The sequence below is a fragment of the Protobothrops mucrosquamatus genome, unplaced genomic scaffold (assembly GCF_001527695.2).
Source record: "Protobothrops mucrosquamatus isolate PMUCROS unplaced genomic scaffold, P.Mucros_1.0 scaffold3885, whole genome shotgun sequence".
Taxonomy (NCBI): Eukaryota; Metazoa; Chordata; class Lepidosauria; order Squamata; family Viperidae; genus Protobothrops; species Protobothrops mucrosquamatus.
The window spans coordinates 1-13801 of record NW_015389834.1 but is presented as its reverse complement, the minus strand read 5'-3'; the positions used below and the strand labels follow the sequence as shown (position 1 = coordinate 13801).

The 13801-nt window shown below is 45.5% G+C and overlaps 1 protein-coding gene across 1 annotated transcript in view; it reads left to right on the top strand.

The window, feature by feature from the left end:
* SEMA6B (semaphorin 6B) overlaps positions 1–10619 on the top strand; it is an 88121-nt gene extending 77502 nt beyond the window's left edge. Inside the window, exons 15-17 of the mRNA XM_015827702.2 lie at positions 5220–5297; positions 6303–6361; positions 9634–10619. Coding sequence (XP_015683188.2) covers positions 5220–5297; positions 6303–6361; positions 9634–10619 — 1123 coding nt within the window. The remainder of the gene's footprint in view (positions 1–5219; positions 5298–6302; positions 6362–9633) is intronic.
* Positions 10620–13801: the final 3182 nt, after the last annotated feature.

Here is a 13801-nt window from a genome sequence, read left to right as displayed (position 1 = left end):
AGGCCAATCACTAGGAGACTGTGAATTCTAGTCCCACCTTAGGTATGAAAGCCGGCTGGGTGACTTTGGGCCAATCACTAGGAGACAGAGAGTTCTAGCCCCACTTCAGGCAGGAAAGCCCGGTGGGTAACTTTGGGTCAGTCACCGGGAGACGGTGAGTTCTAGTCCTGCCTTAAGTCCACCCATATTCAAGCTGCCAAGAAACAGTGGTGTACAGGGAAAGAAACACAGGCAGATAAAGTACAAATCTGAGCTCTCCTAAATTTAATATATTACTTTACGCCATTAGAAGTTCCCCGTGTTATGAGATATCTTATATCCATTTCCTAAGCAACATCCATAAAGCTGTTCCGTTTTGAGCAAAAAATAAATAAAATGCTTGCTTAGCACTTTTCGGCTCATTAAAAGGAAACTGTAGGTAATAAATAATGCATCAGCTCGATACTGTACTATAAATTATACATCAAATTAAAAGAAGGGCTTTGAAGCCCAAATTTTCCGACGCGGCCCAATTGCGTGTATAAAATTGTAGCCCGAGAATGGTTTCCCCAATTAAAAATTCCAGGTCAAATTTCTTTCTTTTTTTTTTTTTTTTTAAATACAAGGTGATTCTGGACATTGAGATAAACTTCCACGTTTAGTTAGCCTTTCCTCCAGAGAAGAAGTCAAAGGACTTTTCCAATAAAAAGGCATGTAAAAACCCTTGCAGCTATTAATATAAACGACGCCAATTCTGTACATTTTGGTCTTTTAGTTCCTTCGTCTCTCTTTCCTTTCTTTCCTTCTCTCCTTCTCTCCTTCCTTCCTTTCTCCCTTTCTTTATTTCCCTTCTCTTTCTTTTTCCTTCGTTCCCTCCCCCTATAATAATAATAATAATAAATAAATAAATAAATAAATAAATAAATAAATAAATAAAAAGTTGGAAGGGACCTTGGAGGTCATCTAGTCCAACCCCCTGCTCAGGCAGGAAACCTTATACCATTTCGGACAAATGCTTTCGCCCTCCCAACCCTTCCTTCCTCCTTCTCTTTCCTTTCTTTCTCCTGACTTCCTTCCTTTCTTTCCCTTCTCTTTCTTTTTCCTTCCTTCTCTCCCTCCCTCCTTCATTACCTATCCTTTTCCCTCCTTCCTTATCCTTCCTTCCTTCCTTCCTTCCTTTTCCCTCCCTCCTTCCATTTCTCTTCTTCTTCCTCCTTCCTTTCCTTCCTTCCTTCTTTCCTTTCTTCCTCCGTCCCTCCCTCTGAACACTATACTATCCCACCGTTGCATTTCCATCCCCTTGCAGTGTCCTCTGATCACGTGACCCTAATTTATGACACGTTTGTCGACGTAAAGCAGCATTTACTTCTGTTTCTTGTCAAAGCCACCCCCTAGCGAACAATGGGTTCACATAACGAACGAATCGCTCTCCCCAAAAACGCTCGTAAAACCCTGTCGCTCACGTGACGACCCGCTTTATGACCCTCACCACTTACGACGTCGTAAGTCGAGAGACCACCGGTACTACAGCCCTCCACCCATTAAAAAAAATGTTGCAAGTAGACAGCTTTGTGGCTCAGCTTAAACTCTCCCCCCCCCCCGTTTGCCAGCCCATATTCTTCAACCATGTTCAATCAATGCCATATTTCAGGCATGCGGTCCGCAGCCTCGTGCATCTGTCTCGGATGATTTTGACCAATTATCAGAGAACGCTGTCGGCTGTGGCGACCGCAAAGGCACCTTTGCTTCATTCATCACCCACCACGGTGGCCTTTTTCTCCCCTCTCCCGCCCTGGCCAGGTTTTTGCACTTAATTGCCAGCGATGAAAATCTTGTTATTCACCGGGTTCTCGGCTGAAATGCTTGATCCCTGGACAAGGGCTGGCAATAAAATCAAGGATACAGCCGAAGGCAGGCTCTTAAAAAATCCGAAATAAACATAAATGCAAATGGGCAGGCTCGCTGCAGAGCGGAAGGTCAAAATCCCAGAGAGGTGTTTTTTTCCAGAGCAGGTGGAGCAGAATTCAATCGGAGTTCCTCGGATTCTTTGCTGAGAATGTTCGACGTTGAATTTGGAAATTGGGGACAAAAAGCAAGAATGCTTTTTCGGGACAGGCCATTGTTATACCGAATCCTCTCAAAGCCGTAAAGTCCGTTTAAACCCCTTGCAAAGAGATTTTTTCTTTTTCTGCAAACGTGAAGAAAATAACCCTTAAAATTTCATCCCAAACAGCAAGACACGGATTCCAGGCTGCATCTCTAAGCACAGGATGTTTGCAGAATCGGATTAATAATAATAATAATAATAATAATAATAATAATAATAATAATAATAATAATAATAATAATAATAAAGCAAGGGTAGTACCAATAGTAATAGGTGCCTTGGGTGCAATCCCAAAACAACTGGAGCACCACTTGAACACCATCATTGGCATTGACAAATTCGCCATTAGTCAATTGCAAAAGGCGGCCTTACTAGGAACTGCTTCCATCCTGCCACGATATCTGTAATACCATCAAACATCCACATCTGCCTATCCCAGGTCCTTGGGAAGGACTCCATAGGTAGACAAAAATTCCAAATCCAGTCTGGCTGACTGTGCGATGAACAATAATAACAATAACAACAACAATAATGTTGGATGGGACCTTAGAGGACATCTAGTCCAGGCAGGAAATCCTATACCATTTCAGACAAATGGCTGTCCAGTCTCTTCTTTAAAACTTCCAGTGTTGGAGCATTCACCGTTGCTGGAGGCAGGTAGTTCCACTGGTTAATTGTTCTCACTGTCAGGAAGTTTCTCCTTAGTTCTGGGTTGCTTCTCTCCTTGGTGAGTTTCCACCTGTTGCTTCTTGTCCTGCCTTCAAGCGCCTTGGAAAATAGCTTGACTCCGTCTTCTTTGGGGTAGCCCCTGAGATATTGGAAGGCTGCTATCATGTCCCCCCTCGTCCTTCTCTTCATTAAACTGGTTGAGGAATTCTGGGAATTGAAGTCCACGAGTCATAAAAGAGCCAAGGTTGCCTAGCTCTGGTCTAGGTCTAGGTCTAGGTCTAGGTCTGTCTGTCTGTCTGTCTGTCTGTCTGTCTGTCTGTCTGTCTGTCTGTCTGTCTATCTATCTATCTATCTATCTATCTATCTATCTATCTATCTATCTATCTATCTATCTATCTATCTATCTATCGTCTTGTACAGGGGTAGGCAACCTTGGCTCTTTTATGACTCGTGGACTTCAACTCCCAGAATTCCTCAGCCAGCATGGCTCAGCTTGGAAACTTCTCCCTTTCCCCTCAGCATGGCTGGCTCAGGAATTCTGGGAGTTGAAGTCCACCAGTCATAAAAGAGTCAAAGTTGCCTACCCCTGGTCTGACGGCTCAGCCCAACATGGGTGTCCCCCCCCCCCCCGTCCCACTTAGTCTAATTAGCATTTAGCATTTAGCAAAGAAAATCTGAACAGATAAAAATGATTTCAATTTTGTGGGGGGAAAGTCTCAAGGAGAACGTTGAAAGCAGGGCCTATAACGCAACTAAGAGGACTAACTAGAAAAGAAGTTCCATATTGATGCTATTGCTAATTGGATAAATGTTTAGAAAAACGTTTATATTTAACCTCTTTGCTATTAAAATACTAAGAAGTGTATCAGCCTAACGTTTGCAAAAGAGAACAATATGGGAAGAAGAGAAATCAAGGAAAAGCTGTTAGGTAGAATACGATACACTAGAAATTGACTATTATTAATTGTTGTGAAATGTGAACCCAGACAATGTGCTGTTTACTAAGCACCAGGTTGTTATTTTTTTTAATCATAAAATAAATAAGATAAAAAAGGCGGGATACAAATCAAATTACAGTAAAATATAAAATAAGATAAGGTATGAAAGGAAATGAAATAATAAAATGAAATTAATAAAATAATAAAATAAGATAAGGTATAAAATGAAATAATCATAAAATAAATAAAATAAAAAAAAATAAAATAAAATAAAAAATAAAATAAATAAGATAAGATAAGGTATAAAATAAGATAAGATAAGGTATAAAACAAAATATAATCTTATCTTATATATAAATAAAAATGTAAATGTTCGTTTGTTCAAAATCTTAAATCTCCGAAAGTTCTTCACCGATTGCTTTGAAATTTTGACACAACGTTGCATTCGAATACGCGCGTGTTTTTATATACCTACTATTATATAGATGTCACACCTGTGACAGGTAAAAGGTAAAAACATGCTTTTTTTGAAAAACAGCGCCATCTGTTGGTATACCCACAAGCATTGTGAAATTAAACATATTAGAAACGTGCGCTTTCTCTTTTCTTTCTTTTCCATTTAACCAGACTGAGCCACAGCAACGCGTGGCCGAGTACAGCTAGTAATAAAATATTAAAAAAGGCGGGATACAAATCAAATTACAATAAAATATCAAATCAAGTAAGATAAGGTATGAAATGAAATGATAAAATGAAATAAATAAAATAAAATAAAATAAGATAAGGTATAAAATAAAATAATAATAAAATAAATTAAAATAAATTAAAATAAAATAAAATAATAAAATAATAAAATAAATAAGGTAAGATCATGTATAAGATAACATAAAATGAAATAATAATAAAATAATAATAAAATAAAATACAAAAAATAAAATAAATAAAATAAAATAAAATAACAAAAAAAGTCGATCCTATCCGTAGCTCACTGCAAGGGCTTCCACAAACCCTCCCTGAAAACACTGAATCCCTTTGCCTGGTGAGATAATAATGATGATAATGATAATAATAATGATAATGATGATGATGATGATGATGATAATGATAAAGTTGGAAGGGACCTTGGAGGTCATCTAGTCCAACCCCCTGCTCAGGCAGGAAACCCTATACCATTTCGGACAAATGGCTGTCCAGTCTCTTCTTAAAAACTTCCAGTGTTGGAGCATTCACCACTTCTGGAGGCAGGTTGTTCCACTGGTTAATTGTTTTCACTGTCAGGAAGTTTCTCCTTAGTTCCAGGTTGACAGATAAGTCTAGAATTCCCCCAGGTGCTGCCCTCACAGACCAGAACTGAAGACCAGTTTGCAAAGTTGCAAGGCACCCAACTCTGTGGATATTCGGGGTCCTTGCCCATGGGGGGTGTGGCGTTAGGAAGAGGGGTCTTGGCGGCGTCCCAGTTTGATCTCTTCCTCCCTCTGGGTTTGAGTCACCTCCTCATGACGTCTCCTTTGTCTTCCGTCCTTCAGGAATTGTTTGGCCAGCAACGATCCCTACTGCGGCTGGACGCCGGAAGGATCTTGTATTTTTCTGGAACGCAACACCAGGTATTGCGAGGATTTGGAGGGCCTTGTTAGGGGGCGGTCCTCCTCCTTCTCCTCTCCCTCCTCCTCCTCCTCCTCCTCCCAACAAACCCAACTCCCTTCTAGAATCTAGACTGATGATGTTCCCTACTTGGGTCATGAAACATCTGCAAGAAAAGAACCAAGCTTAGAGAGCATCAAGGACCTTACAGTCCTCCTCCTCCTCCAAACAAACCCCCTCCCTTCTATCACTGAGATCACCAAGGACCCTACAGTCCTCCTCCTCCTCTTTCTCCTTCCTTCTCCTTCTCCCAATAAACCCCCTTCCCTTCCAACATTGATGATGTTCCCTAGTTGGGTCATGAAACATCTACAAGAAAAGAACCAAGCTTAGAGAGCATCAAGGATCTTACAGTCCTCCTCCTTCTCCTCCTTCCTCCTCCTCCCAATAAATCCCCTTCCTTTCTAGCACTGATGATGTTCTCTAGTAGTTGGCTCATGAAACATCTGCAAGAAAACTACCCAGCTCAGAGACCACCAAGCATCCCACAGTCCTTCTTCTTCTTTTTCTTTTTCTTCTTCTTCTTCTTCTTCTTCTTCTTCTTCTTCTTCTTCTTCTTCTTCTTCTTCTTCTTCTTCTTCTTCTTCTTCTTCTTCTTCTTCTTCTTCTTCTTCTTCTTCTTCTTCTTCTTNTCCTCCTCCTCCTCCTCCTCCTCCTCTCCACAAACCTCACTGACTCCCTTCTAGCACTGATGATGTTCCCTAGTTGGATCATGAAACATCTGCAAGGAAACCACCCGGCTCAGAGAGCACCAGGGACCCCACAGTTAAGCCCTGAGCTATAAATATTCTCCTTTATTGATATATGAGAGCTTTTCGTACAATTCTACAGTTTTAATGGTCAGCTGCCCAGAGGCATGCAGCTGAGATGGGTGGTCACGGCAATATGATAAATAAATAAAATTAAAAACCAATAAATGCTCAGAAAGGTCTATAAACATTTACAGCTCCTTCTCCCTGAATTTGCAGGCTGGCGTTTGAACAAGACATTGGTGGCGTCAAGACGGCCTATCTGGGTGACTGTGAAGGTGAGCGTTACTCCCGGTTCCAGAGTCCATAGGTCAAATCTTCCAGTTTTGGCTGATTCTGCCTGTTTCTGACTTTTGAGTTCAGTTCCTGGAGATCTGAGATTAACTGCCTAACCCTGATAGAAAGCCCAGACCAGGGGTAGGCAACCTTGGCTCTTTTATGACTCGTGGACTTCAACTCCCAGAATTCCTGAGGCAGCCATGTTGAGGAGAAATGGAGAGGTTTCCAAGCTGAGCCATGCTGGCTCAGGAATTCTGGGAGTTGAAGTCCACGAGTCATAAAAGAGCCAAGGTTGCCTATTCCTGCACTATACCATCTCAGACAAGTGACTGTCTAGCCCAGGGGTCGGCAACCTTGGCTCTTTCATGACTCGTGGACTTCAACTCCCAGAATTCCTGAGCCAGCCACGCTGAGGGGAAAGGGAGAGGTTTCCAAGCTGAGCCATGCTGGCTCAGGAATTCTGGGAGTTGAAGTCCACGAGTCATAAAAGAGCCAAGGTTGCCTATCCCTGGCCCAGACTGATTGACAAACAGGCCATCTTCAACTAGGGAGTACAAATCGTTTATTTCTTTTTAATTATCTTTATTTATCCCATTTATTAGCTGCCCGTCTTACTACCAGGTAGTAAGTACTGGGCGGCTTACAATATTAAAAAAATAAAACGTCACGAGGTCCTCGACTTACAACAGTTCGTTTAGTGACTGTTCAAAGTTACTCAAAAAACTAATAAGAATAAGAATAATAAAGTTGGACCTTGGAGGTCATCTAGTCCACCCCCCTGCTCAGGCAGGAAACCCTATGCCAGGGGTAGGCAACCTTGGCCCTTTTATGACTCGTGGACTTCAACTCCCAGAATTCCTGAGCCAGCCACGCTGAGGGGAAAGGGAGAGGTTTCCATGCTGAGCCTTGCTGGCGCAGGAATTCTGGGAGTTGAAGTCCTCAAGTCATGAGGGGGCCATAGTTCCCCCATGCTGGCTCAGGAATTCTGGGAGTTGAAGTCCACCAGTCATAAAAGAGCCAAGGTTGCCTACCCCTACCCTAGGACAAAGATTAAGAGCAGGGGTCTTCAAACTTGGCCCTTTTATGACTGGTGGACTTCAACTCCCAGAATTCCTGAGCCAGCCATGCTGAGGGGAAAGGGAGAGGTTTCCAAGCTGAGCCATGCTGGCTCAGGAATTCTGGGAGTTGAAGTCCATGAGTCATGAGGGGGCCAAGGTTGCCTACCCCTGCCCTATGCCATTTCAGACGAAGGGCTCTCCAAAATGACTTACCACTGTTTTTTTTCACAGTTGCAACCGTCGCAGCATCTCTGTGGTCACGTGATCAAAATTCAGAGGCTTGCTAACTGACTTGTATTTATGACGGTTCGCAGTGTCCCAAAGTCACGTGATCCCCTTTTGCGACCTTCTGACAAGCAAAGTCAAATGGGGAAGCCGGATTCTCTTAGCGACCCTGTTATTACATTAACTGAAGTGATTCGCTTAAAAAAAAAATGTGGCCAGGAAGGTCGTAAAATGGGGCAAAATTCACTTTAACAACTGCCTCACTTAGCGACGTAAATTTGGGGCTCAATTGTGGTCATACGTTGAGGACTACCTGCACACAAATAAAATACTACAAGAGTAGTATTTATTCCACAAAATTCTGAGGCCATATTGGTCAGTCACACCTCAGCCAATTTTATTTTACTTTATTTCTACTTATTTCATTTTAGTGAAGAGAAGGACGTGGGGTGATATGATAACTGTCCTCTAATATTGGAGGGGCTGCCACAGAAAAGAAGTCTCCAAAGCACTTGAAGGCAGGACAAGAAGATCATTAAAAAAGATCAAACCTAGAATTAAGGAAAAATTTCCTGACAGTGAGAAACAATTAACCAGTGGAACCACCTGCCTCCAGAAGTTGTGAATGCTCCAACACTGGAGGTTTTCAAGAAGAGACTGGACAGCCACTTGTCTGAAATGGTATAGGGTTTCCTACCTGAGCAGGGGGTTGGACTAGATGACTTCCAGGGGTCCCTTCCAACTCTGATATTCTGTTATTCTTAAAGGAGGAATAGAGAAACTGGCTTCATTTAGCCTAGAACAGTGTTTCGCCCCCATAGCAGCTTTCAGCTGTGTGAACTTCAACTCCCAGAATTCCCTTGCAGAAATATAATATTGCTGTAAGGTTTTCCAGTTAGACTCACAATTGTCCCAGCCTTACTCAGGAATTTAAAAGAGCCAAAAGGAACTCCTGAGCCGAGGTTTCAGCAAGCAAACAACTTTTATTTTGATCAAAATGGAGTTGGGTGACCCCATCTCTCTTTGTGGCTGGTGGCGAGATGAAGGCAACAGCCAGGAAAGGTGTCTTCCACCTTTTATACCTTTCCAGAACAAAAAAGATCAGGTCTTGGTACCAGGCATAAGATAGCACAAAAAAACAATTCCAAGATGATGACTCCTACACAGCAACCCAGGCTCCATCTGTAACTCCGTTTCCCCCTCCCCTTACCGTGTTCTTTTCACGTAAGCAATCATCTTCAGGCTGGGGTCTTCGGCTTTGTGCTTGTGCGAGCAAAGTGTGATCGGAGCTGCCGTCTCTCTATAAATATTGGTGGGGGGGTGTGTAGTGCTGGCTTAGTTGCTGTAGGTGGATTGGTTGGCTGTGTGGGAGCTATTGTTTGCGGATTGTTCAGCTGTTTCGTAACATCCTGAGTAGTTGAGGTGCTGGCTGTGTACTACTGTGTACTACTCAGGATGTTACAAAACAGCTGAACAATCCACAAACAATAGCTCCCACACAGCCAACCAATCCACCTACAGCAACTAAGCCAGCACTCCACACACCCCCACCAATATTTATAGAGAGAGGGCAGCTCCGATCACACTTTGCTCGCACAAGCACGAAGCCGAAGACCCCAGCATGAAGATGACGAGTGGGACCTCATCGAAACGTCGCCAAGATACTCTCAATCTTACACGGGAAAAGACCCGAATACGCCAAGACCTGCATACCTGTACCCGTGAAAATCTACGAAAACAAATATATACTGTATATATATGTATGTATGTATGTATGTATGTATGTATGTATGTATGTATGTAAGTATATATAATGATTACAGAGTACCCCTACTAATATCAATATTACTAATATCAAGCTTAAGCATCATAAAATCCCTTTGTTACATTAAGCAAGGCAGTTGTGCAGCGAGTAGCCCCCAATTTGGGTTGGACTAGAAGACCTCCAAGGTCCCTTCCACCCCTGTTATTCTGCGTTATTCCTACAGGCCTGGTGACCGAAAGCTTTGTGGATGAACCCAATGGGCTGGTGTCCGTCAACTTGCTGGTCATCTCTTCCATGGCTGCCTTCGTCATCGGAGCAGTGATCTCGGGCTTCAGCGTCTGCTGGTTCATCGGACATCGAGACCGCAAGGAGCTGGCCCGCCGCAGAGACAAGGAGAACATCCTTGCGCATGGCGAATCCGTGGTCAGCGTCAGCCGGCTGGGAGACCGGCGCTCCCGGGGACCCGGCGGGCAACCGGAAAACCTATTGGCTCCGCTCATGCAGAACGGATGGCCCAAAGGACTGATTAAGATGGGCCAGCACGACCTCGATTCGGGGGTACTCCCCACGCCAGAGCAGACCCCCTTGCAGCAGAAACGGTACCCCAAGCCGTGCAGCTGGGAATATAGCCACAATCTCATTAACGCTTCCCTGCGCGCAGGAGAACCACCATCCTCGGTTATCCTTCTCCACACGGGACACACTCCGGTGCCGTCGCACCTGAGTTCCGGGCGAGTCATCCCCATTTCCTGCCAGTCTGTCCTGATGGACCAAGAACTGGACGGCGAAGGAACAGACCTCTCGTTAGACATGCGCTATCTCCCGGTGAGTGGTGGCGAGGGTCTGAGAAGCATCCAGCCACAGCCAGGCCCACTGGTGCACCGGCCCTGCGGGACTCGGAGCTCGTACGGCAGTGAGCTGCCTATCACGCCGCACGACAGTCCAGATCGGCGGCGGGTTGTATCCGCTCCGAGCGGGGACACGGGCAATCAGTGGAATCCCGAGAAGCTAAACTTCAACAGTAACAGCACGGGCAGCAAGGGGAGCACTCACCTGAGGCGCACCCACACGTTCAACAGCGGGGAAGGTCAGGCAGCCCACGCCCGGGCCCAGCGGACGTCAACGCCGGGCCCTCAGCACACCCTCACAGACTACAGCCACCTGTTGAAATACAGTGGCGCAGAGCGGACTCCGTCTTCGGTCAAATAGGGCTGGTCAGGGGTGTGTGGCTTGGCTTGGTAACCTTCTTCCTTGCTGCAGAGAGGAAGAGGAGGAGGAGGAGGAGGAGGAGGAAGAGCAAAGCAGGAAAACGACAGTGAGAGATGCTTGATTCCCCCTCGTAGGTGGCCTGGAGGGGCCGGCATGCCCCACTTCCCAAGCGTACAGATTTGTGTCCCGTTCCAGATCTACGCGCGACACAAAAGGAGGCTCTTTTCTTCGTGTGTGCGTGTGCGTGTGTGTGTGTGTGTGTTTTGGGGGTTCTCTTCATCCTGGCGCTTCCTCATTGGATTCTTCCTGGCCTTTGCAAAACTCCTCCTCCTCCCTAAGGGGGTGGGCAGGCAGGGGCAGGCCCGGGCACTGCCCCACCCACCCGCGTGTGGGCAAAGGGACTGTCGGTAGGTCAGGAAAGGAACAGCGATTGTGAAACGAGTTGCAACGAGTATCTGCTGCTAAGAAGAAAAAAAAAAGAACGGGAAGGCTGCACAAAGCATTGGGGCGGGGAGCCCTCCTGGTTTCTTTACTCATTCACTCTTCTTCCCCCCCCTCCCCATTTTATTTTTTCTTTTGGGCTCTGGAAGGGTGGGGGATTCAATTTCGGACTGTGAACGAGCTTTCCGAAAATGACCAGTGTCCGTTTCGTTTTTCCTCTTTCTGTTGTTGTTTTTTTTGACGTGGTTCCAGAGGGTCCCAACACACACAGATGTGCCAACACGCACAGATGTGAACCGCACATCCTGAGCTCCCACAGGGCTGCTGTTCCTCTCTAGGGACAAGAACTTTCTTGGGGAAAGAGACCCCCGACTCCCCCTTCTCCTTGGTGCTACATGTGGGTCCCACCACTGCAACAGTTGTACTCATGTCACACCCAGCTCGGAGCACAGAATTCCTGGGCGTTCCACGGTTCGTGGCGAGGCTGATCATGGTGGGAGGGAAGTGTATATGGCTGGAAATTAATCCTAGATTTCAGTGGTCCCAGCGGGGCCCACCCTGGGAGGGTTTCCAGCTTTTTAAAATTCTGCTTCTTTCCGAGACACTTGGGTTGAGTTTGCACAACATGCTAAAGCTGCCACTTCCTGAACTGTGCTTTATAGAACGAAATTCCAGGCTTGCCCCACAGAGGGAAAGTAAACTAGCCAATCCCATTTTAACTTGAGAGTGTTGTGTGAACCCTTTAGAAGGCGAGGGTGCGTTGGCCAGCTTGGTCTGATTAGAATAAGCAGTTTTTGAATGGGTTTCATCAAATTACGAGAATGAGAAAGTGGAAGTACGCTGATTTCAGTCTGGCTTTCCGAAGGATTGTGGCACTGCGGCCAGCTCTTTGCTTAAGCCCTGCTAGTGATAACACAAATACAGGGGTATCGGAAGTGGAGGTTGCCTGTTGTTCCTTGTTCTGTCTCTCCGCTCCATGAAAGTTCCACGCATTCCCTGGAAGTTCAGTACACTCCATGGAAGTGCACGCGTGGAAGTGCTGTGCACTTCATTAAAGTTTCATGTCATCTGTGGAAGTTCTGTGCACTCCCCGACGGTTCTGTGCACTTCATGGAAGTTCCATGCACTCTGTGGATGTTCTGTAAATTCCATGGAAGTTCTATGCACTCTGAAAGTTCTGTGCACTTCATGGAAGTTCCATGCACTCTGTGGAAGTTCCGTAAATTCCATGGAAGTTCTGTGCACTCTGAAAGTTCTGTGCACTTCATGGAAGTTCCGTAAATTCCATGGAAGTTCCGCATAATCCACCGAAGTTCTGTGTACTCCATGGAAGTTCTAGGACTGTGACATGGATGGGGTTGTTTGGGGGATGTTCTATAAACTTGGTGAGAGTTCTGTGCACCCCATGGAAGTTCTGTGCACCCCTTGGCAATTCCATACACTCCGTGAAAGGTCCAGGCACGCCCTGGAAGATCCAGACACTCTGTGAAAGTTCTATGCACTCCCTCAAAGTTCCGTGCACTTCATGGAAGTTCCACGCAATCCGTGGACGTTCTGTAAACTCCATGGAAGTTCTGTGCGCTCCGAAAGTTCTGCGCACTTCGTGGAAGTTCCATACAATCCATGGAAGTTCTATATAATCCACGGGGGTTCTGTGTACTCCATGTTCCATGACTGTGACGTGGATGAGGTTGTTCAGGGATGTTCTCTAAACTTCGTGAGAGTTTTGTGCACTCTGTGGAAGTTCCATGCCCTCCGTGAAAGTTCCATGCCCTCCGTGGAAGTTCCATGCCCTCCGTGGAAGTTCCATGCACCCCATGGCAATTTCATACACTCCGTGAAAGGTCCATGCAGTCCCTGGAAGGTCCACGGAGCCATGACAGAATTGGCTTCCATGGATCTCCATGGGCAGACAACATTGTCTCTTACCAAATTCTTCCATCTTCATTCTTAATTTTGTTTTGGTAAAAAAAAAAAAAAAAGGAGATCTTGGCAGCTGTACACACACTGTAGAAGTGATGTGCCCAAGGCAAAAGATAAAGCATCTTCTCTTGACAGTCATGAGGTTTTGCGTCCTGTACAGGACAGCAAATGGTATCATCATTCACACAAGGCAGGACAAGAAGCACGGATGGAAACTAATCCAGGAGAGAAGCAACCTGGAACTAAGCAGAAATTTCCTGATACTGAGACCAATTAACCAGCGGAACAGCTTGCCACCAGAAGCTGTGAATGCTCCAACGCTGGAAGCTTTTCAGAGGAGACTGGACAACCACTTGTCTGAAATGGAGTAGGGTGTTCTGCCTGAGCAAGGGGTTGGACTAGAAGACCTCCAAGGTCCCTTCCAACTCAGTTATTCTGTACTTGTTTAGTCATTCATGGGGCTTAACACAGGGTGCATCTGGACCTCCAGAAGGGAATATGGAGGCATGGACATCCGTTGATGTGGTTGGACAAGTACGGAACCCCCCGTCCACCCCAGTAGCTCCCAAACCTCCGATAGCTAAGCCACCGCCATAATTCTTGAAGTACAAGCCCCGTTTCTTTCTCGTTTGCAGATGTATACACCCGCACAAGAAAGAAACTCAGGATGGCGTGACTCACGCAGAGTGGCAACAGAAGCCCTCTGAGAGAGTTTGGCTCTGCTAGGCTTCCTCGTTCTGGCTTGGAGAGTGACACCCCCCAACCCCCAAGAATGGCTTTGATAGAAGCCATCTTCTCCTTAAGTCTTTGGAAGGAAG